This window comes from Vitis riparia, chromosome 15 (assembly GCF_004353265.1).
Source record: "Vitis riparia cultivar Riparia Gloire de Montpellier isolate 1030 chromosome 15, EGFV_Vit.rip_1.0, whole genome shotgun sequence".
Lineage (NCBI taxonomy): Eukaryota > Viridiplantae > Streptophyta > Magnoliopsida > Vitales > Vitaceae > Vitis > Vitis riparia.
The window spans coordinates 21,309,319-21,334,751 of record NC_048445.1 but is presented as its reverse complement, the minus strand read 5'-3'; the positions used below and the strand labels follow the sequence as shown (position 1 = coordinate 21,334,751).

Below are 25,433 nucleotides of genomic sequence, written 5' to 3'. Positions count from 1 at the left end.
ATCTCCTCTCCTCAATCATGCCTTTTCAGGTTTCAATTGTATACATCATGTGTTGTGACATTTATTTATTTATTTTTTTATTAGAAATGAAGAAGATATATTAATAGAAGAAAAGGTACAGGAGAAAGAAGAGATACAAGAGAAAGAAAAGAAACCAAGAGAAGCAAATGTTGTGACATTTGCTTAGGCATCATTAATATATATCTGTTATTTGCCTATCAAAAGAAAAAAAAAAATAGTTTTGAGTATCTTTTAGTATAACTTTTAAAATTGTTTTGTGTATCTATGTGTTTATAGCATCTAAATACATGATAGATATTACCAAAAAAATGAATATATAATGCACATTACAGTCAAAAAATTACTAAAAGCAAAAAAGTTAGGCAGCAAGGAACACTACCTGCTAGTGGATGGACTTAGATCATCCAGGTCAAGCAAAATATCCCAAAGCAGCATAACAATAGAATGCAATGTTTGACCCTTTAGAGAGACAATAGAAGCTGCAGTAGGTATTAAAGCATCTGCAGCAACTGCTCTGACATCATCATCGGGATCCTCCAGCCCAGTTTTACAAGCAGGAAGAACATGGGCAAGCAAATTATGAAGCATCTCCTGATGTCAAGAAAATAACCAGATATCATGACAAGGAGAAGCGGGAACCTCAAAACACATACAATGAAGCCACAGCTAGACCTCATGAATTTCATGTCTATGTTAACAAGCCATAGACAGATAGCAAGAGATGTGTACTCTAATTTTCAGTGAGAAACCTATGTGGCAAGCTAGTGTGGTATGTGTTGATACCTATGCCAACATTTCACATTATATTAGGGGACCATGGATCTTCAATAAAGATTAAATGCACAACTCATAGGTAGACATACATTCAATTACCGAGCCATTTAGGCTCTATTTGGAAAGTGTTTTCAAAAACAGTTTTTGGAAATGTTCTCTGATATTTTGTAGAATTTCAAATGGTTTTACCCTGTTTTCTATAATTTTAAAAATAACTTTTATATGTAATGCTTTATTTTTAATCATTCTCCGTATTTGTATAATAATTTTTTAAAAAAAAAGTAAAAACAACTAAAAGATATTTTTTAACAACACTATATTTTCTATTTTTAAGAACAAAAAATTGTTTTCTGTTTTTTTATTGCTAATTTTTTTTTTTTTTTTTATTCTGGAACAGGAAACTGATTTAAGAAATAGTTGCCAAATAGGATCTTAATCACTCCTAAACTACAACTAAAGAAAAAACTTCTTGATTGCCACTACAAAAATAATAATATCCTATCAAATAATGATACAACAAGGAACAACAAGAAGAAGAAAGCCCACTTCATCAGAGGGCTGAATTCCTCAGTCCAATGAAATACCGAGTCAAACATTAAAAAACTTGTATCCATGACTACCACACAATTGTATGAAAGAAATCATATGCAGATAGTTATTTACAATTATTGTAATACAAATTACATATTAAAAAACTCATATCCATGACTACCAGACAACTACAAGGAAGGAATTCTGAGCAAATAGTCCCTACGTTCTTTCAAGCACATCACTTGTAAAATTAAAGGAACTTGATGAACCCCCCAACCCAACCATAAAAAACAAGAATTGATCAATAATGTATGAGAGAAATCCAAGCATAAAGCAAGTGAAAAAGTTTTACCTGTCGCACAGCAACCAAATACTTGATACCCAAAAGGCTCCCATGACGAATCTCCCATTCTGGTCTACACTGAAATAAGAGGTAGAACTAATTGAAAAAGATATGAAATCAAAGCATAAATATCACAACTAAAAAAATATTCAAACAGTATAGAGGACTTAAAAGCTTGTTCTTACATGATAATTACCTGCATTTGCAGCAAGATATTCAATGTTTCATGAACCAATGGGGGATGCATGTATTTAAGCACAGCACCTAATGCTTGAGCACAAGTTTCTCGTACTGGCGCAACAACTTGATCAGATACATAGTCTCCAAACCTGCAAAACAACAATAAAAAGTAAAAAAATGAGATAACCAAAACAAAGACTGTCAAAGGGACCAATCATGCAACAGGACAAAACAGAGATGTATATGATGTACTGAAGGGCTTAGATCAACACTGGAAAGAATACAACAACATAATTACCCCTCATTAAATTAGAAATCTATAAGGGAACAAGTTAAAGATTATGACAAACCCAACAGGAAACAAAAACATACCGGTCTAAGGACAATACACACAAAAACCGAATCGCACAATCTTGAAGAAATTCACTATTTTTAAGCCAAGAATGCCTAGCCACCTTAATCAAGTTCATCAGCTCACAATTTTCTGGGAGATTTTTCAGCACATCCATCTTTCCTATGCAATTCTTATCTTCATGATCACCCTTCAGTCCACCACCCATGTCAACATCTTCTTTACATGGAAAACATGCACCATCAATATAAGATTCAGGCTTCACCTTAACAGAACTAACATCAAGTTCTCCATTAGCTTGCCAAGCAGGCAAATTACATCCACTGTCTTCAACCCTTATTCTGATATCCAAGTTAGCATGATTGCCAGCAGAACCCACTGTATCCATCAATGGAGATGATAGATCTTCAGACTTCAGCCTTTTCAAGTTTGGCTCTGATTCATCGGCTGGAACTTGCATATTCAAATCAATCTCTCTCTCTCTCTTTAATGTGTTTGAATTATCTTTTTCTTTTAATTCAATAAATGATGCAGCACCTGAGCTAAGGTCAGGCATCAACACTCCAGCAGAAGCACCTTGATGGGTTAAAATTTCTCTCAAAGCCATGACACTACCATGGCGAATCTCCCACACTGACAATATACAAGAGAAAATATCATTTGATGAGGAAACCAATGCAAGCTCAAACAGTAGTAAACTAGAAAAACTTTACCTGGATCAAACATATCAAGTAGAAGTTGTTCAACAAAACTATGGAAAGGCCATCGCCCATCTCCATCATGGTCAAAGTTGTCTTCGTCTACAATAGGATCCATGAATACCTGCAAGGAATAAGAATTTCAAAGTATTGCTTCTGGTACCTTCATGTGGGACAAAAAGAAGGTAATTGCATCCTAAAAGAAAAAGAAATTTTACAACTGTGTCAAGCTTTAACAAAAATGGTTAACATATAGGTGAAGCAATCCAAACTGCAATTTTCAACAGATGAAATGAGGACCATCTTCTAGAAATCTAGATCATTTAAGATATAAATTAGTGTAAATTCTAAAACCACATAAAAAGGCACAGGAGGAAATGCAACATAACTAGCATACATCGACTAACTGGAAAAAAAATTTCAAAGTCCAACCCTTTAGCCATATCACTGTGCTTTAGTTTTTGACATATTGTTGTTATTGAAATTTATAAAAATTCTGACATAAATTCCAAACTTAACTAAGCTTAAGCCTCAATTATAAGCCATACTAAAGTGAGGCCTCATAAATGTGGACTAAATTATCATTTATCAAGTTTCAATTGATAAAATAACAGCAGTATCTCAAGAATTAAAGAACAGTTACATCCCTGATGTGCTAACCTTTGAACTATACCAATCCAGACAATTTTAGAACAAAATAGCGACTACATCCATGGAAAAACAAAATATTCTAAATCCAAAACAAAAATTTAGGTAATTTGAGCTAAGCCTCAGAATAAACTTTAAAACACATCCCAGGTCAGGGCATGAGTGAAAATGCAAAATCAATAGTATATCAACAAAAGAAAAGGAAAAAGAAAAAGAAGATCAAAGCCTATGGAACCAGACCCCTCAACATTCCCTCCACGCCCCCAACAAATCCAACACCCCCACCTCTTCCAAAAAAAATTATAAAGTGATAGCAATGCAGATACACTCAAATACCTTGTCTGAATGTAAGGATTCTGGACAGGATTCCTTAGGTGTTGTCAACACTTCTGTATCTCCATCCTCAGACCAACCTTTTGTTTGGTCTTTAGAATTTATTTTTGCCTTTCGTTTTAAGAGATTCAATTCCCTTGCACTTGGCCTTTTAGATATGATAGTGGGAACCATATTAGCAACCAGTCGTTGAATATTATGAACAGATTGTGAATTGTTAAATCTGTTATCTATTCCATTTCCTTGGGGGTTAAACTTATGTACAATAAGGTCTTCATCTCGTATCATATCATTGACATCCATGAACTGCTCACACATGTCCAAACCTACATGCAGAAATAGTACATGTCAGTGTGAGAAGCATGTGAAAATAAGAGGATCACAATATGCAATAGTACATCCCATTAGATCCTGGAAAAAAAACAAGGAAACTAAGATACCACATCCAAAGAAAATTCACCACTTGACTTAAATACACAGTTCTATCATAACAGGATGAGAAGCCTGCATATTACAAACAAGTAGAGAAAATAAACATATTAAAGGAATGAAAACAAATAACTGACTGTAGAACATTGAATCCATCTTTTATACCACCAACTGCTTTTTCTCCATTTAACTTGATGCTGTGGGAGACTAAAGGAACAATAAAGCAATCCACTTCCTGATAAAGCGCCTCAAAAATAGAGAACAAGCCCTTAAAACTACAAGTTCCTTCACTCCCACATAAAACCAGGAAATGAGGAGAAGAAAAAAACAGAAAAAAAAAAAAAAAGACGGTCTGCTTGGAAATGTTTTTGAAAACAGTCCTTAAAAAAACAGTTTAGAAAATATTTCAGTTCTGGGTTTTGAGGGAAAAAAGAACTGTGGCCAGTTAAAAAGGCTGTCCTGGGTCTTCAGCATATTGGTCACAGTCATCAAAGACCTGAACCGGAGGTGCTTGAGGGGCAGTAGAAGAAGCTGACTTATTGATGGCTTGGCTCAAGCTTTTTTTTTTTTTTTTCAAAGTGTTCTCCATATTTCAATTACTGCTAAGCACACCCTACAAAAAATAATTGAAAACACCTAAAATTTGTTCTAAATACAACCTATTTTCAAAAAACTATTTTCTATCAAAAGTTTGTCAAACATGTTTTTTAAGTTAAAAAATTGTTTTCTGTTTTAAAAAATATAAATTTGTTTTCAAAAACAGTTTCAAAACAGGGCCATAGGCTCCACAATTCCCCATAATCAGTGTGAATCATAAATGTGTTTATGAAGCATAAACTTGTTCTACTTGAGGCATTGCATAATTTCTTTTCAGTGTGGAAAGACAATAGATGCACTTCTGGGCTGTGGAAAAGAAGCTTTATAAGATCAAGTAAAAGGGTGGGGACGAAGGGCTCTCCTTGAAGCCAAGCCCAGGTTCAATTTTCTCCCCCAACCTGCGAGGAAAAAATTATTTGGCTAGTATATCATATGAAGAAGCAACCTTGAACAAAGTCTTTGAAAACAAGGAGCATTCTAACCAAGGGCTGAAACTCAGTAATCGTAGGATATAGACTAAGATGCTTCTAGATGATGGCCCTCCATCTTTAATTGATTTTGTTGATTGGTTGGGTTCTTATTGAGGGTGGGTGTAGTTTTTTGTAGCACCTCTATTCTCTTGATTGTGCTTTTGGGCAACCATTGTATATTTTTGTGTACTTCAGGGGACTCTTTTTAGCACTTTCTTTTATATAATAATCTCTTGTTTTACCTATCAAAAAAACAACATATGAAGAAGCCCCTGTACTGGAGAGCTTTTTTGGGTTCAACCAGAAATAGAGGGAAAGGATCACCACTCATCTCAAGGGAGTAGAGTCAATGCTGACAGAATGTGCACCTTTAAAATGCCCTCGGGGAAATGCAGGCAGTGCTGTAGCTAATTGAGTAGCTCCGAAAGCATGTTTACAAGCTCATGATGAGGAACATGATGTAGCTCATGAGGGTAATAGAATTATCCCTGAGGCTAGCAAATGGAATCCTGAACTGACTGCTACTTGTGGAGTAGGGAAGAAAATTAAATTTGAATTCCCAGCATATCATCAGAATTTATAGCAAATTAAAGAACAAAATTTCTGGTGATACCAGTGGGCACCAAGAGCAATGGGTGAGAGATTTTGAGAATGGCAGTATCCTGCTTTTGTAATGACATAGTGCAGGTGGGTGTAAATAGAGTTGCAGAGATTGAGATGGGTAATGCAAGTTGAGAAGACCAAATTTCTGGTGGTAGATGGGCAAGAGCAGTAGTTTCTGAATACCAATGTGCAAATGGAGACTGGAGTAATATAGGATGAGCAGTAGCAGTAGCAATAGCAAAGCTTTGTGATGCTTATGGCAAAAGGGATGTTCATCATCAGTACAATCTGATAGCCAAGCCAAGGACTCTTGCCAAGGAAAGGAACTTCTGCTAATTTCATAGTTCAAAGAGCAATGGATGAATAGATGATGAGTCTCACAATTAGCTCAACATAACATTCATATCTATATAAATAATTTAGCAGTCTGGTATTGCCCTTTTTATGGCCGGCTCGTCAACCAAAGGCTATTTAGGAGAAACTCTTGCCCTTCCATATCAGCTTGTTAAGATAAAGACAGCTAATTTAGATTTTCAAGAGGTAGTTAAAAGGACTCAGAAGAGAGAACCATGATTGTCTAGGACCAGGAACTTCTCATCAAGTAAAGCATAAATATATGCTCTTTCAAGGGAGAAGGGATGAGAAATCATAAATCTATTAGTCAAGCAAATCGCTGCAGAAATTGAAGCTCTAACTGACTGGAGAAAGGGATTGCAGTAAATATTCATGTGGAACCCGTTCTTTAGAAAGATCCAGAGAGGACAAGGATAGATGCCTTTAAAGGGTTACTCTTGCCATCAACAGTCCTCCCAGAAGCAATGCCGAGACCTCTTCACCAACAAGCAGCCAAACATGAGAGAAAATCTCAAAGACTTTATAGCCTCTATGAGGATCAATGAGTTAACTGTAATTGTTGTAGAAATCAACAGTAAAGATAGATGTGAATGTCAAATCACAAAAAAAGGTTCAAAAAGTCAAAGACCTTTATTGTTTAAAATGGAATCTTATATTGTGATAATTCTCTAAATTATTGACAATAACATGCAAACTAAAGTCCATAAAAGAATCGGTTTCTATCATCTATGTTACCAACCCATAAAAAAATATGAAAAAACAACATTTACTAACCCAAACGACGTCGAAGATTTTGTTTCTGACGAGCCAATCGATCCCTTGGATTCTTGGTATTATCACTTGCAATATCATACTCCTGAATTGAAACCATGTTCATTTTTAATACAAATAACCATAAAAGAAAATTTAAAGGAAATCAATACCACCTATCCCTTTACAATGTAAGAAACATTTACAATAAAGAATATGTCAAGTAATTACACAAGCATTAAATTAATTACACAAGCATTTTATTTTTCCTTTTTCTGTCCCTATTAAGACTTGAACCTAGAACCTCCTACAACCCCACCCCAACCTTTTAGCACTTGAGTCAGCCCTCAAGAGCAGTAATTGAGTCTGTAAAAAAAATCAACCCATTTTAGCACCTACTATACCGATTTTGCCTTTTTTTTAGTAGGTAACCTTTTTCCCTTTCTAGGAATCAAACCTAGAAGCTCCCCTATCCACATTCCAACCCCTTGCACTTGACAAGCCTCAAGGACCTGGCTTAAAGGATACTTACAATTACATATACTCATTTTCCTTCCTCTAACAAGTATTTCATCTGCATGCACAACCATAATAATAACACTGCTATGATGTCATCACACAAATATACAAGGATCAACAATAGTTCCCTTTGTCCATGCCTTGAGAGTACTAACTAAAACTTTCAAGCCAACTTTATGGATCCACAAGTAGCATGCCATTGGGCTATGCACCCAATTTGAATCCATTGAGCAACATTTCCAAGAGGTTGCTCTCTATAAACCTCCCTTTGCAGGATACCAAGCAACTATCTAAAGACAAGCTGATATAGTGACCATTCCTTAGGCAAAGATGCAGAAAAGAGTATACTAAAAGAAACAGGGCACCCAAAGGCAAACTCAAAGCATACAGGAAGTATACAACAAGCGCCTTATAGGCTAAAAACAAAAGGGAGGGGATACAAAAAATTTACCCACCCTCATCTATTGCCCACCCTACACAAAAAAGTTAAATAAAGAATTAGGTCTGTCAACATTACAACACTTAGACCAAGACCACAAATTGCTAACAAAAGAAAATTTCATCCTTTGGATCGAAAATCCTCATTTTTAAATGCAACCCTATTTCTTTCCCTCCAAACCGTCCAAAGAGGCATAAGGGGGCTGCTTTACAAACCTTCACCCATTTCTTGCCCACAAACTACCCATGCCACCCAAGAAGAATCTCCTTCACCGATGAAGAAAGAACCCATAGAACCCCCAAAAAGGTTAAATAACAAGTCCCATAAAACCCTTGCCTTTGTGCAATGAATTAAAAGATGATTTATAGACTCTTCGGCATCCCCACAAAGATAACATCTGTTTGGAAGTGCCCAACCCCTCTTCTTTAGTTGGTCCAAAGTTAGAACTTTAACCCCAATAGCTTCCCAAGCAAAAAAACCAACCTCAGTCGGAACAAATGGGCTCCAAATAATACTTTTCGGGAACAGGACTGTGCTACTACCCTCCAAAGCACTATAAAAGGATTTAACGGAAAAATTACCACCCTTTGCCTCCTTCCACCATAACTTATCCTCCAAATTGAAAACCACTCTTTCCTTGCAAAGAGAAAAGTAATCTCTCTACTGTCTTCATATCCCAATCATTAAACAGTCTCAAAAAGCGTGGATTTTAGCCCCCCTCCTCCCCTAAAGTATCCAAACCTCCGCCACCCATGCCTCTTTGGAAGTCGCCAAAGCATACAAAGATGGAAAAGAAATGCTAAGAGTCTCTTCTCCACACCACCTATCCTTCCAAAATCTCACTCTTCAACCATTCCCTATAGAAAAAACAAATTTGTCTTTCATAAAAGGTCATTCCTTTCTAATTTCCTTCCAAAGCCCCACCTCATACCCTTCCCTTACTTCTCCAGTACACCACCCTCCTTCTTCTACCCCATAATTTCCAATAATAGCTTGATGCCATAGAGCCTCCCTTTCTTCCACAAAGCACCAACTCCATTTACCTAAGAGGGCTCTATTAAGTTTAGAAAGACATCTAACACCCAAGCCGCCCTTTCTTTTATCTGAACAAACAATCGACCACTTCACAAGATGAGGCTTCTTCTCCAACTTTCTCCCACGCCAAAGAAAGTCCCTTTGAATTTTTTCTAGCCTCAGCCTTACTACTTGTGGCATACATAGCATAGACACATAGTAAATGGGAATGGTTGACAATGTGCTACGAATAAAGGTAATCCTCCCTCCTTTAGAAATAAATTATCTCTTCCACATGACAAGCCTTTTCCGGAACCTCTCTTCCACCCCATCCCAACTTGCAACTGAATTATGACCAGCCCCCAAAGGAAGTCCCAGATATATCCTTAGAAACAACAATGGACAAAGATTGGTCTCTCAAAATAGTCAGAATGTGTGTGCTTATCCTGAAGATCCAATACAAAAGATCGGTCTCTCAATTATCCCATCTCAGTGATACTTAGGAGTTTACATCTACCAAAGAACAAAGGAGTAGGCAAAGTACAAAGGAGTGGAGCCAAATGAAACACAGAGGGAATAATAAGAACAAAAGCAAGTAACTTCTGTAACAGAATTGAAGTATCAGTAGTAGGAAATTCAAGCAAAGACAAAAGAAGAAACCATGCATAGAGGAGCTAAAAGCACCTGAATTTTTACTCTCTTCTGGCTACATCCAATTCTTAAACATGACAACAGGGGAACAGAACTATAGAAGCTTGATGATAGGAGTTCTAATGATGTCTCCATATCCTTCTGTATTGTATGTGGAATGGTATTATATAAGTCATGCCCAAGTTTAATGTTTTATCTTGCTCTGCAGTGGGTAATGGAGAACTGTCTGATCAAAAGAAAAAAATGGAGGAATAGTCAGATTTTCGCTAAATTGATCTAACAACCCATAAACTAAAGAGGTAAATCTTTACAACATCCTCCCATCATTTTCTCATTGATATTTAATAAGAGCAGCCAGAAAATGGCTTGGGACTCAGCCTTGGTCTTGGTAAGATTTGAATAGCCTTAAGTACGAAGTGGCTAGGCAGTTCAAATTGAGACCTAAAAAGTTTCATGGTGCAATCCACCACCCTGCTGGTTAGCATTGCTAACTTTGCAAAATTCTTCAGGTGGATCCAGGTCCTTCTCATGGCATCCTAGTTTTGAGAGGGACAAACATGTGATGCAACACAGAAGGTAAAATGCAAGGAGAGTATAATTGAAAGGACCCTAGGAATCACTTCTCGAAACCTTTAGGCTTCACACCCAAGTACTCTTTGTCTAACACAAAGAAAATAGTGCCTGCTGGAAATTCATTCATTCATTCATTCCTCTCAAAAAACTAATCAACTACTTACTATATAAAACTTTTCTAGGGACTTATAACTCCTTGGAACTAGACACAGTAACAATGCAACTTGAAAATAACAAACTTAGACTGACTATTGACCACATTAAAGACTATTGGAAAATGACAATAATAATGACAGAAAATGGTAACTTATAACCATTAACTAGGCCCATAACTTGATTTCTGGAAAGCACTTTCTGGGCTGAACCCATATTGACTTATATAAGATCCCAACTAAGCCCATTATCATCCAGAGGGAGCCAAATTAAAGTTTGGGCATGGAGCCCACTCCTTTGCACCTTTGATAAACTTTTAAAGGCGGCCGCCACTTGTCTCCATCAACATGACTGCAGATTCCAAATTTTGATGTCTTTTTGATCCAGAGATGTAGCAAGAAATTTGAGCAAGTTGGTATAGGAGATGCTTGATCTAGTTGGCAGGTTTTTTCTTGATCAGCTTCACTTTCCAATTCTAACATCTGATGAATATAGATTACTTTTCTTCAGAAGAGAGTGCATGTGTCAGCTCCCATGCATTTCTTTTCTTAATGAGGAGAACTCTTTTCCTCACAATTTCAGAAACTGCCTCACACCATAGAAAGGCAATTTTGGTAAAATACATGCTCAATCTGCTAGGAGCTAGATTAATGAGAAGTCAATTGACAGTCATTCAACTCAGTGCAAGGGCACGTCAGTCCTTTGTGCTTTATTCTTTATCCACATCCTGGACGACTCCAGCTTCTTAATAGCAACTCTTCATTTGTAGGAGACTTGGCATTCTAGTGCTTTTGTGCTAAGAAGGATGACATGGTTGACCTTATTTTTCCTGTCATCTTTTTAGATGCTATGAAAGATAAGAAATGCTAGGATTTTTCAACAGAGAATGCTGATTCCTTAGTATTTATCAACAAGCAGAACCTTATTCTGTTGGTGTGGATCATTCATCTTTTTATGTATCATGTACCTGAGATTGCTGAATGAATAGGAGGCAGTAAATCACACAAGACAATACTTTCACCCTTTGCTTACTACTGGGGCTTCTTCACCCCTCTTTTTTAAAATAAATAGAAAACCCTACCCTCATCAAGTCAGTTGCATTATTATGATTAAAAAATATATAGAAATTTTAAATTCACAGAAAAAAGAAGAGCATTACCTGTCCACCAGATGCCAATAATGCACCAAACTCCAGCACCTTGTTAATATCAAAGCTGTTATAATTTAACAGTGGAGAAGTGAGATAACATATAATTTTTTTCTCACTTACAATTTTGAACATAAAGATCAATTTTATCTAAAAGAATACCAAAGAGAAGAACTAAGCATGGAATAAAAAAGAAGCATTACTAACCTTCTAAATGGACTGCCAGCCATAATTTTGGGATGATAATCAGGCCATGCCACCACATCTTCGACTTCACCAGAAATACCTGCTTCTGACATTCTTTTTCCAACACAAGCAAATAATTCAGACAAAGATGAATGCTTCACATTCTCAGCAATGGCGCCAATAGCATGAGCAGCAGCAACCCTTGTATCCCAATTTTTACTACGGAGATATTGAGAAACCTAAATTCACAAAACGCTGGTTAAGCCAGATAATAGAAAGATAAATCTACACTCAATAGTATAATAAACAAAGAACTGTACTGAACAACTCATGACCAATTGGACAACTACCCTGCGTATGCTCAAGAAAAATAAACTAAAGCTTCACTCAGAAGGTAAAAAGGAAAAAAGGAAACAGCTCCAATGGCTGCAGCCCATGTGTAAGAAGAACAAGGGACTCATGTAGAAACCCCACCGGTATCCCCATCCACATTTCAACGTACAAACCTAATTGCATCCTATCAAATGGTCTCTCCTCCTACAATCAAACCTGGACCACAAGAAATCCTGCTGAATTCTAAACAAAACATTAACTGGGATCATCAAGACCAGGAGGTAAGTGGCAATATGAATCAAACAAGATTTTGACAATATAACTTTCATCCAAAGGAGAAATGGCTTTCTTTCATCCATTTAATTTCCTATAAATCCTTGGGTCCTAAATAGGAGCTGTATGAATACCCAAAAGAGAAAAGAGCCAATCCAAACTCTACCAACCTAAACCTTTGGTTAGCTGGCTCAGGGTTCAGCACCTGCAGCAGCACCTATAGGGAACACCAATATTGAAATTAATGCCTAAGAGTGCTTTTACTAAGATTTACCCTGAAGGACGGACACCCTTCCAAGAACTAAGAGGTAAGCTTGTTAATGTGAACTCCTAACCCCAGCTACAGAAAAGAAAATAGTAGCATTTGCAAATTGCAAATGAGACACGAATACATCCACCAAAACCCCTTTACACTTGGCTTCAGTCATTAATCCACTCAACCCCATTTGCAAATTGCAACAATTTGTAAAAAGAATGGAGAAAGGCAGCCTTTCTGCCTTCCCTCTTGATATTACCCAACTCTTACCAGTGCTACTAACTGAAACTACAAAACTAACTGAAGATATGCAGCCCCAAATCCATCATCTCCATCTATATATATATTTGATAGGTAAAAAGTGCATTAAATTGAAAAGCCATGAAAGACAACACAAACTACACAGGAAGTATACAAGCACACTCCAAGCAAAAACACAAAAGCCCACCCCTTACTAGCGACCTAACCAAACGATGAAATCAATCATAGACAAGGAATCAACCCCTAAACCCCCTCTAGTCCATTTTAAAAAGTTACATAGAAATTTAACTTTTGATCTGATAGCTCAACATTTTCAAAAGCCCTTCTATTTCTCTCTTTCCAAATAGTTCAATACAACCAAAGAGGAGACACATTCCAAGCCTTCTTTATGTTCTTTCTAATAAAACGACAATGTCAACTTAGAAGCATTGCTTTGACTAAGGAATGCACACCCAAAACACTCCAAACAAGGAGAATATCAATTACCATAACATACCTACCTTGGAGCAATGAAAAAGGATGTGATCACAAGATTCCTCCTCGCCTCTACAAAGATTCACCAACATCCACCCTCTCCTCTTCAACTTGTCCAAAGTTAGAATCCCTCTCCAAGTTGCTTCCCAAACAAAAAACCTTACTCTTGTTGAAACCCAAGAATTCCAAAATAAACCTTGTCAGGAACAAATTTGAACCCCTTTGTGCCATCCCACAATAGAAAGACTTAACTGAAAACTTGCCTTCCTTCCTAACCATCCACATTACTTTGTCCTCTACCTCCCTACTCACCGATTTGCCTTGCAAGCATAAGAGGAGAGCACCAATACTATCCAACTCCCATTCTTGGAAATTCCTTAAGAAACAAGGGTTCAATAATCCCCATCATTAACCTGCTCCCAAGCGTCTCATACCCAAGCATCCTTTAAGGTGGCTATAGTGAACAAAGATGGGAAAGAGGTTCTCAAAGGGGTGTCTCCAAGCCAAATGTCCTTCCAAAAACGAACCTTTGGGAAATCTTGCTTTGTCCCCATTATTAGCCTGCTCCCAAGCGTCACATACCCAAGCATCCGTTAAGGTGGCTATAGTGAACAAAGATGGGAAAGAGGTTTTCAAAGGAGTGTTTCCACACCAAATGTCCTTCCAAAAATGAACCTTTAGGAAATCTTGCTTTGGAGAGCATCCCACCCTTTCCTTTTAGACTTCTACAACCCAACTCCATAACACTCCCTCACCTCCAAAGAGCACCAACCCCTAAACAAGTATTGTCTCTTCCACCTTGCAAGCCTTTTATGCACCCTCTCTTCCACCAAGTCTCAACTTATTGTCGACTTAAAGACAACACCTAAACATAGGCCAAGGTACCTGGAAGGTAATGACCCCACCCTACATCCCAATATCTCCACCAACTCCTCCATAATAGGAACTCTTCCTACTAAGATTAACTCACTTTTTTCTAAATGGGTCTTGAGCCCTAAAATCGCTTCAAGCCGCATTAAAGTCTAATGAAGATGCAAAAGTTGGTCCTTGCAAGCCTCACAAAAAACCAAAGTATCATCCACAAACGAAAAGTGAGACACCTTCACTCCCTTACCACCTTTGCCTCCAACCTTAAAACCTAAAATAAAACCTCCCTCCTTAGCTCTCTTAAGAAGAAGACTAAGAGTCTCCATTGCCAAAACAAATAAATAAGGAGACAAAGGGTATCCTTGCCTCAACCCTCTAGATCTATGAAAAAAGCTTGTTAGGGTCCCATTGATCTGAACTGTAAACTTAGCTATAAAGGGACCCTTTGTAGCATTCTCCGGAAAATCCAACAAATTACCATCTTGAAGCATCAACCTTAGCGGCCAAAATCCAAATCCCAAAAGCACGAAGGAAGGCCTCGACTTTGACTAATCCATTAGCCCACTGCCAACAACAGGCGACCCAGCTAAAAAAAAAAGGGGGAGAAGGGGGAGATGATAGCCTACCTTTAAAACTCGTAGCTCCTGCCAAGAGGGCACCATCGACCCCTGAAAACCCTCTCCACCAAACCCTAATACGTCACCCTCATAAGGGGTTCAACGGCGGTTGCCATGGAGCTAACAAATGCTCCACCAACAAGAGAACTTTCAAGACCCTCAGGCCTTCATACCCATAGCCCTCTACTAGGTTTGGAAAAAAGACCTTTGGGCTAGCCTTATTAGGCCTTCTCAAAAAACTCTTTTCCTCACAAATGCATTGGTAGTCCTAACACTCTCACCCAAACTTCACCACCACAAACACCTTCTCTAAAGCAACCACCATTTGGCCACCACCAATCCAACTGTAATCTTCTCTCCTCAAACAAACTAGGCCACAAATGTCAAACCCTTTTGGCTTCAAAAACATTTTCAAACTCAAATAATATGAGAGGGCCTCACAACAAAGATAGTTGTAAATCACCTTTCAATCCTCAAGAATGCATTGCCTAAGATTTCAATGAGTCCATAATCGGCATTCAGCTTGAAGAAACATCTCACCTCCCCTCACCAGACACTTTTTTTTTTTCCTTTTTTGATAGGTAAACATTTCTTGAGGAACAATGAATTGCTCATAACCTCCTCTATCCCGCTCTCAATCAAGACTAACTCACCCACCTCCCTCTTGCCTCTATTTAGCATATGTGCAAAGGAAGCATGCTTTAAATGGGTATCCCCTCCCTTCTCCTCCAGCCCCTAAAGAAACTCCATAGAAGCCTCAAATTGCCTAGGTGTAGGGACAACTCCAATGCTCCTCAGTTTGGTGGCAAGGATCTTCCATCCCCCTAAAAGTTCCCTTCCCTCTAGGAAAACCAAGGAGAACCTTTTCTCCTCTGCAAACAAAACTAAACAAAGGAAGAATCTTCCATCTTTGTTCTTGCACAACTCCAAGTTGTAGCCCCTTCCATCTTCATTTTGGACCCTTCTAAAGGACTCCCTATACTTCCTTACATAGTAAAGCTTCCACCTCTCTAACAACCAAGCAAGACCCCTCTCTCCAAAAATCCAAGAGAATAACACCCGATCCCTTTCCACAATCTTCCCAATAGCCTTACCTTTGACTAACTCCAATGAAATTTCAAAGGATTTTTATTCCCATTCAAACCAACATTTTCCTCTATGATTTACTCCCATTATACCCAACTCTCAAGAATCACTAAATTCTCTGCAAAATATTGTCCATGGCACACACCTTAACTATAAACAAGTGAGAGCAAACTCACACGCAAGATTGCTAAAAGAAAAATATTGTCCATGATTTACACCTTCATGTTCAATGTAACTTTTATGATATCATAATAGCTCCTTTAATATCATGGCTTCTACTTCAACGTCAGCATTTTATTTTTTTTGATAGGTAAAGAAAAGTCGTATATAAAGTAAAGAGAAGACACCAAAAGCAGTGCCCTCAAAGTATACAATAAAGGCTTAAAGGCTCAACCTAAAGGGGGTGGGAGAGAAGCAAAAAACATCACCTGCCCTTACTTAGAGCCTAACCAATCAATAAAGCTAACAAGAGAAATAGGGTATATATCTACAAACACCCTAGACCAAGACCACAGATTACATACTGAGACCTAAAGCATGATTAAAAGAGCCCCAATAGCATGATCTTAAGTATTTTCAAAATTAATTTTGAAGAAAACCCCATCCTCACCTAATGAGAATTTTTTCATCCATGAACTCCTTTGCAATAAGAGATGCATCCAAAATTTCTCTGCTTTTCATAAAACCTCTACACAAAGGTGAAATGTTCTCTTGTAGAACCGTCCAAAAACACTTACAAAGCACCTTAGCAATTATCGCATAGAGATTGGTTACCAAACTAAAGTCTATAATTCTACTGAGTGAATCTCTCTCAAGATCAAGAGCAATAAAGGTGACATTGGTGCTTCTATCAAAACTCTCCTATTCTTAAATTAAGAGAAACATTTCAAAAAATCCTCTCTTGCAATGGGCTAACATTGCTGAAATAAAAAAAAATCAAATCTAGTGTTTGATCCTTGTTCATATGTAAAGCAACATCTTTGATTTGCAAAAAAAATAGGAAATCAATCCTCAGGCACTACATTTGTCCTTGCAGAAATCAATCCTACTAGCATTTTCCTCAAAAAAAAAAAAGGGACAAACTCGACCTTTCAATCCTCTATGACTCTACATTTGTCCTTGAGGAAAAACAATGAGGATTTCTCTATCATCAAGGATTTTAACAGCTTTTGCTTCCTTCCACAATTGCCCACTCAACCTAAAATTTTGGATTTTTTTTTTTTTTTGATAAGTAAAGCGAAAATAAGAAACCTAAATTTAAAAAGATATAAAAATCCTAAAATTTTGGAATTCAATCACCTTCCTTGACCTATTTAACTCTTTACTTTTTATCTCTAGAGCATTTTCTCCTTGAAAAGAATATCCTCTAATTCTAACTTCCTAGAAGCTCTAAGGAATCAATTCTTCAAGCGAACTGCTCGAAACTTCAAAAGCATCCACTTGTCCAATATCCGTAATAATGGACCCATTCCTCTCTTTTAAGGCCCCAAAAGTGGGTTTGTTATGTATCTTCAGCTTAGCTTTTACCAGCTGTAATTTTTTCATAAACTAACAGCACTTCAAACAATGACTAGTATTCATTCATCACCCACTAGTAAAATCTCTAAACAAGGGCAAAAGAGCCACATATTTTCACATTAAATTTTAGCCTATCAAAATGGTAAGACTAACAGACAATAAAAAGCCAGGAACATAACAAGACCAAAAATAAGGCATGAAATCTCCCTTGAAAAGAGCTTCATATAGGACATTAAAATATGAAAAGTATTTGCTTTGCATGGAAAGCAGATAGCGGGTCAATGAGAGGGAGTTACAAAAATTGGAATGCTTTGTTTCTTATAGGATTAACTCCTTTGGTGGGAGAAAAGGAAGGAAGTCTTCTGGAGAATTAGCCAAAGTGTGTCAATGAAGCACAAAATCTTTGCTTGGAATGTGAGAGGGATAAACGAGGGGGATAAGCACAGAATCGTTAAATCAATGATTTGGTCTTACAGTGTTCAAGGGTCCTTCAATTACATTCTGACAGCGAAGCTTAAAGCCTTGAAACGGGACCTTAAAATTTGGAATAAGGAAGTTAATGGAAATATGTCCACCAAGAAACTTGAGGCTTTGGCACAATTAGGGTTGTGGGATGCAAAGGAAAGGGAACGGCCTCTTATAATAGAGGAAAATGAGGTTAGAAGAAAGGTGATGGATGAGTTTAAAAAATGGGCAAAGATGGAAGAAATATCCTGGAGGCAGAAGTCAAGAGAGTTGTGGCTAAAAGAAGGGGACAAAAACATAAGATTCTTTCATAAAATGGTCAATGCTCAAAGGAGAAACCTTATGGCCAAGCTAAGAGTAAATGGTGAGCTGTTAGTTAGGGATAATAGCATCAAAGAAGGGGTGGCAAATGCTTTTCAAAGGATTCTAGCAAGGGCGGGGGAGTGAAGGTCGAGTATAGATGGGCTGGTATTCTCCTCCTTGCAGCCAACTATTTCAGCAACCTTAGAGATACCCTTCTTTGAAGAGGAGGTGCTTGTAGCTTTATTCGGTTTGAATGGTGACAAGGCCTAGGGCCCGGATAGCTTTTCCTTGGCTTTTTGGCAGTATAGTTAGGATATTGTGAAACATGAGGTCATGGGTTTTTTTGGTGAATTCTATGACTTGGGGTCTTTTGAGAGGAGCTCAAATGTTACGTTTTTAGTATTGGTTCCTAAGAAAGGGCGTGCAAAAGACCTTAAGGGCTTTAGACCCATTAGCTTGATAAGAGGGTTATACAAGCTTTTGGCTAATGTCCTAGCAAACAGACCAAAAAAGACGGTGGGTTCTTTAGTCTCAGATTTTTAGCATGCCTTTGTGGCAAGGAGACAAATTTTGGATGCAGTGCTGATAGCAAATGAAGCTATTGATTTTAGAATTAAAGACAATTTGAAAGGAATCTTATGTAAGTTGGACATCAAAAAGACTTATGAGCATGCTAATTGAAGCTTTATCCTTACAGTTATAGAGAAAATGGGGTTTAGTTCCAAGTAGATAGGATGGATTAGATGGTGTATTTTTACAGCTCATTTCTCTATTTTGATAAATGGTACCCCTTCAAGTTTTTTCCAAAGCTCTACAGATCTGAGACAAGGAGACCCTTTGTCACCTTATTTGTTTATCTTGGCGATGGAGGCCCTCTCCCACTTGCTCTCTAGGGCGAATGAGGGTTGTTTTATCAATGGTTTTGTAGTTAGAAGAAGGCATGATGTGGGAGTGGAGGTGTCTCATTTGTTTTTCGTAGACAATACTCTCATTCTTTGTGATGCTAGTAAGGAAAATCTTGAGTATCTAAGTTTGCTTCATGTGGTTTGAAGCATGTTCAGGGCTAAAGATTAACCTAGGGAAAAGTGAGTTGATTCCATTTGGGGATGTCTCGAATTTGGAGGAGCTTGCTAAGATTCTAGGTTGCAAAGTGAGAGAGCTCTCCCAACCACCTATCTAGATCTTCTTTTAGGCGCGCCTTACAAGTCTTCAAAGGTTTGGGAAGGGGTGGAGGAGAGGTTTCAGAAAAGGCTTGCTTTGTAGAAGCAGCAGCAATATCTCTCAAAAAATGGAAGGCAGACTCTAATTAAGAGCACCCTATCTAGCTTACCAATATATCATATGTCCCTCTGTGTCATCCCTAAGAGGGTAGCGATTAGATAGTAAAAGATACAACGGGATTTCCTTTGGGAAGGGGGAGCTTTGGTTAACAAGCTCCATCTATTGAGTAGGTTTTGTTGTGTGCTTGGAAAAAAAAAGGAAGGGGGTTGGGTGGTGGTGGTGGGGGGGGGGGGGGGGGGGGGGGGGGGGGGGGGTGGTTTGGGTTTCAGAAATTTTTTAACCTTTAATTAGCAATTTTAGGAAAGTGGTATTGGAGATATGCGACTAAAAGAGATCCTCTTTGGAAACAGGTAAGATGAGGGTTAGTGCATGAAAGGGGTGAGAGAGAGGTATGGAGTGGAGGTTTGGAAGGTAATAAGAAATTGATAGGAGGCTTTTAAAGTCAACACTTGCTTCAGGGTTAGTTCTAGGAACAAGGTGAAGTTCTGGAAGGATAGATGGTATTGGGATGTGCCTTTGAAGGATGCTTTCCCAAATATTTTTTTTATAGCTTCCTCTAAGGATGCTTGGGTGGTTGATGTTTGGGATGGTGGTAGTTAGAATCATAGGTTTTTTTAGATAGTTGAATGACTAGGAGTTGGAGGAAGTGGGTAACTTCTTTGTGAGGTTGCATGATCAATCCCTCTCTTTGGATTTTGAGGATATTTTGGTGTGGGTGGATACAAAAAATGGCATCTTTTCAATTAAGTCCTTCTATTCTTTCATGGCCAGTAGCAAAGCAAATCCTTTCTCTTATGGTATAGTTTAGAACTCCTAAGCTCCCGTTAGAGTAAGCTTCCTTGCTTGGGAGGCAACTTGGGCCAAGATTTTGACACAGGATCAGCTCAGAAAGAGCAGTTGGAAGATGCCTAATAGATGCTACATGTACAAAGAAGAGGAAAAAAACGAGTGATCATATTCTTCTATATTGTTCGAAAGCTCACATATTGTGACAGCCGATTTTTGCTTTATTTGATGCACAATGGTTGATGAACTCTTCGGTGAGAGGGTTGCTCTTGAGTTGGGGAGGCTCTTTTGTTGGTAGAAAAAGGAAAAAGGCTTACAAAGTTGCTCATTTATGTCTTTTTTAGACCATTTGGAGGGAGAGAAATAAGATAGCCTTTGAGAATTGTGAAAGTTTAGACCAAACATTTAACAACTCCTTTTTGTATCTATTTTGGGATTGGGTTAGATTGTCCATTAGGGATGGTTCTATATCCTTGCTAGATTTTGTGGATTAGTTAGGTTCTTCCTAGGGTGTGGTTGCTAGTTTTTGTGTATTCACATTTCTTTGTTTACATTGTATACGTTGTGTATACCTTTTCTTTTAATACAATTGCCTTTATCTATCAAAAAAGCATGTAGTGGGTCTAATTCTAGTATTAGGCCATTTTTTTAACCTAAATTAGCTTGACATTGAAATTTCAAGAAAGCCTTAAAGTCCACTCAAAACAAACTTATCAATAGACAATGGTGTCTATTGGTTGAGAGCTGGTATGTATACTTTTCTACCACTCAACAGCATAATTCTAATAACATCTAAGCCATAAATAATAACAATAATAAAGGACATATCACTAATTATTTGAATACCTTCCTCAACAGTGAGTTCAAGTCTTGAGGATGGGATTTTGCAATATCCCCAATCTGTCGAGCCGCTGTGAGCCTTGTAGCTTGGGTCGAACCAGCTTAGTTTGGGTTAAAGAAACATAAAATGCTATTGAACCCATCAAGAAATACACTGAAAAAAAAAATAATCCAACAAAAAACAAAAAGGATACTGTCCAACAGAGTGAGAAGCCGATGAAGCCGAGATGACTGGTGAGACATATCACCTTCTTCAAATATAAATTATAACAATAGCAATTATCAGCAGCAGCTTCTCTCATTCGAAACTGAACACACTTATTCTTCTGATATCCTACAGTGATAAATAGTCAAAACCAATCCAAATTTCCAGCCCAACAAACACAAAATAGTAAAAGAAACTCATATTTTTCAGCTATCCAAGGAAATTGGATAAAAGAATGCTATTTAATGGACAGCTATCAAAGATGAATGACAATAATAGTAATTATCGGCGCAGCTTCTCTCATTCGACATTGAACACTTCTAATCTTCCAAACTCATTACGAGATAAACGGTCAAAATCGAATTAAAATTTTCACATTTATAGTCCGACAAACACGAAACAGTGGGAGAATCTCATAAATTGTGGTTTCTTTACAGAAAAAGATGTGTTGCGGCCACAGATATCTCTGAAACTTCCCCAACAAGGCCTTTCATTTTGAATTTTCTTCCTCTTAAAATGGTGATAATGAACGATTGAAAGCGAGAAATTGCCAAATGCTTCGGATTAAATGATGAAGAAGATGATGATGGAGCGGAAGGAGATGATGATGATGATTATGAGATTTCCATGCAGTTACCAAGGGGAAGAAGAGCTTACCAGATTCGGAAGGCTCGTGGGGATCCTAAAGAAAAATTTCTTCTTCTTTGTCCTTCGTCTTCTTCGGCAATTAGGGTTTGCTTCGCTTTGTCTGGGCTTCCATCGCGAAACAGAGATTGCCTTTTTGTCCTTGGCTTTGCTGTGGATCCTCTGCGGTGATTTGCATGAGGTCTTACCATGGGCTGATTGGTGGGCCCCTTGCGTGCATTTATCCAGCAAGAACTAATTAGAACCCGTTGGGTCTTGAGAACAGTTTTCGGTTCTAAAGCCCAATCTGAGGCTTCGAGCGGGCTTAGGTTGACTTTTGGGCCGGAAAGACGGATCGGGCAAGCCCATTTTCTAATGCCCAAGGCCCAGCCATAGAGTTCCAAGCTTTAGCTTTGGGCCAATTTAATTTTTTTAATTTAAATATTACTTAATAAATTATGATTTTATAATTACAACACAAGTTTTTAATAAATTATTGTATCGAAAATTATAATTTTATAGTTTGTGAATATATTTCTAAGCTTGAATAAGTTGTTAATTGGAATTTATTGCTTTGAATTTTTTTTAAAATACTTTAGAAATTATTATGGTTTCTCACTTTTTCATATGTCTCAAATAATTATTAAACTATACATAATAAAATTAAATTGCAAATCATATATATTTGTATATCATTATTATTATTCTATGTTGCATTTTTCCCATAGCTATTCACAATTCTCTTTTCTCCTCGATGTGTTGAGTTTTTATCATTACATTCTTTCAACTAAAAGAAACATTAGAAGTTGATCTATCTTTTGACAAAATTTTAGTAAGGAAGTTTATATTTAGAGGAAATTGATAGATATTAAGAGTCATGTATAGAATAAATAGGATGGTAACATATATAAAACTATATACTAAAATCATATCTGCGAAGTATGATGAATTTCACCATAATCTTTTGAATTATGGTAAGCCTCATTTGATCTTAATAGCTAAACCAAAACTTTAAGGAAACTTACCCTAATAAATATTAGATCTACTTAGCTAATGAATTTATTATATAAATTTGAGAAAAAGTTAATATTGTATCATTAAAACATTTTAAAAAATCCCTTAATAGTGTAATATTTAATCTATCATTATCGGTAGTTGGTTCAAACCAAGATCAAGAATCATTTTCCTGCAAAATAATGTAATACAATTGTGTTACCTTTTGGTAAGTTGTATTAATATTTAGCATTCTATTTATTTTATGGCATTTGGTTGTAACATCACTAGGAAAAGTCCATTTGGTAGAGATTTTAGGAGTATTTTGAAACTAAAAAGTATTTTTGAAAAAAAATTAGATATTTAAAAAAGTTTATGAAACATTTTTAAAATTTTGAAAAATCACTTATAGTGTTTTATGAAAAATACTTTTTGAGAAAACATTTTCAGAAACACTTCCAAATGCACTTGAAGTCTTCTGCAAAATAAATGAATAATTTTGCAAGTTCTTTTAAATAATGAAGTTTTAGTAGCAAAAGAACAAACACAATATATATAAAGTGTTTTTCAATCTTTCAATATAATTTTCTATAAATTATAAATAATTTTGAACAATTAAATTTAAGACATGTGCATTTCAAGGTAATTATAAACAACCTTGAACGAATAAAACAATAATTTTCTTATATTATGCGTTATCCAAAGAAATAGAAAAAACCTATGAAAGTCAAACCGCAATTTCATTTGTGATACTTTCCCCATAAAAGTATCAAAATATGGTAATTTTGTTGTTTGAAAAAGAAATTAATCTTTTTTTTTTTTTTACAATTCCTTCAAAACTTTGAAAAAAAATGAATAAATTTTGTTTTATTTTTGTATAATTTTTTAAATTATCATAATGACTTGTGATTTTTAAAAATGCATGAATTTGTGATTACAAATTGCTTTGTATAAATCTTCTACTCTTAGGTTTTCAAATGCGATGAAATCAACAAATTCTTTATGCATATGAGTGGCATCATATTAAAAATAGAGAAGTAATCATATTTCATACCAAATAGGGGGAAAAAAAAAAAGCACTCTTAACACTATATAATTATGTACACGTGTTTTAAGACTGTGAAACCCCTTTGAGCCTAAGGTGAATATCTACATGGTTAGTAGTGGGTCATTACAAATGGTGTTAAAGTCGATCCTTAACTTTGATGTCGGAGTTTGTTTGGCTTTATAAGAGATGTTTGTTTGTTTTGCTTAGCAATTCTATGAGATACAATAAAGTATGTGATTGAGTTATGAATTGTCTCTCATATAACATGTCTCATCAAATGTTGGTCTACATAAATAATTCTTGCCTTTTGAGTCAACAACAAGCTTTAATAGACAAATCTTGTACTTTAATTTCACTACAATCATATCATCGATAATTTTATATACTTTCTCAAAATTTTCCCACATAGTATAAAGTTGTTTCTTTAAACCCAATGCCATTGATGAAACACTAAGTTGATAAGTAGAAACACTTCACCCATTTTGTTTTTTTGAATTGAAAATAATACAAAATTTGTGGAGGAGAAAAATTATGAAAAAAATATTATAAATATGTAAAAATAAGTGAATAAATCTAAACAAATAATTAAACTATTAAAAATAATAAAATATTTTTATAAATAAATTAAACAAAAATTTGATATTAGTAACAAATAACAATTAATCAAATTTGCACACAAAAAAATGAATGGTTTTTCCATAAGCATATTCTAAATTTTGGTTTGGAAAACTTTGTGGTTTTAGAGATCAAAAGTTATCTACAATAACCTTATGTTCTTCAAAAAGGTTTTGAGATTATAAAGAGTTAAACCTCAAATTTGGATTCAACACTTCGTTCAGACATATGGTTCCAAATTGAAAGGTTCTAGCTTTAGTGGGTTTTCTTTGAGCCATGTTCTTGTAAAATAAAATAAAACAAATAAATTAAATTGCAAGGGAAATGAGAATAGAAATTTAACATAAATTTCTTACTTTTTTTATTGTCGAATGTAGAAATTTACAAGCTGAAGATACAACTGACACTGTGGTTGCTCTCTGATCGCTTACTTCTAACTTTTTTTTTTCCTCGATTTACTACTTATTTATATATAGAACATTTACAATATGACAAATACTAAATTTAATTAGGGTTGTTGGCAGTTAGATGACAAACAAAAATATTTACAAAGTCTTCAGAGGTTTGGTTGACAATAATACAGAGATGGTAAAGACTTATGAGATTTGACTTTTCCATCCGTCTGATAACTTCTTCTAAACTTTTCCCATCAACATCCATGATTAGCTATTCACAATCAAGGCAATGGCAGGAACCTTTAAATTTTTCGTTCAAAATCAAAGTTTAAAACCAAAACCAGTGTGAATGCATTTATTATTCTATTATTTTAAAATAAAATTTCAAAATACAGTGTGAAACCATTTATTACATATTATTATAATAT

The 25,433-nt window shown here is 36.2% G+C and overlaps 1 protein-coding gene across 3 annotated transcripts in view; it reads right to left on the bottom strand.

The window, feature by feature from the left end:
* The window catches only part of LOC117932489 (TATA-binding protein-associated factor BTAF1), a 62,644-nt gene extending 40,527 nt beyond the window's left edge, over positions 1 to 22,117 (bottom strand). Inside the window, exons 1-12 of one of the 3 annotated variants that reach the window (XM_034853757.1) lie at positions 21,988 to 22,117; positions 21,320 to 21,459; positions 21,132 to 21,226; positions 11,787 to 12,004; positions 11,592 to 11,646; positions 7,108 to 7,189; positions 3,884 to 4,206; positions 2,915 to 3,023; positions 2,222 to 2,834; positions 1,855 to 1,998; positions 1,679 to 1,742; positions 401 to 612 (exon numbers count right to left, since the gene is read on the bottom strand). In XM_034853757.1, the coding sequence (XP_034709648.1) occupies positions 401 to 612; positions 1,679 to 1,742; positions 1,855 to 1,998; positions 2,222 to 2,834; positions 2,915 to 3,023; positions 3,884 to 4,206; positions 7,108 to 7,189; positions 11,592 to 11,646; positions 11,787 to 12,004; positions 21,132 to 21,226; positions 21,320 to 21,368 (1,964 nt within the window). In that variant the 5' untranslated portion in view covers positions 21,369 to 21,459; positions 21,988 to 22,117. Of the gene's footprint in view, positions 1 to 400; positions 613 to 1,678; positions 1,748 to 1,854; positions 1,999 to 2,221; positions 2,835 to 2,914; positions 3,024 to 3,883; positions 4,207 to 7,107; positions 7,190 to 11,591; positions 11,647 to 11,786; positions 12,005 to 21,131; positions 21,227 to 21,319; positions 21,460 to 21,987 lie in introns of all 3 variants that reach the window. The other 2 variants (XM_034853759.1, XM_034853758.1) reach the window with 2 other exon arrangements.
* Between the last annotated feature and the right edge of the window lie 3,316 nt (positions 22,118 to 25,433).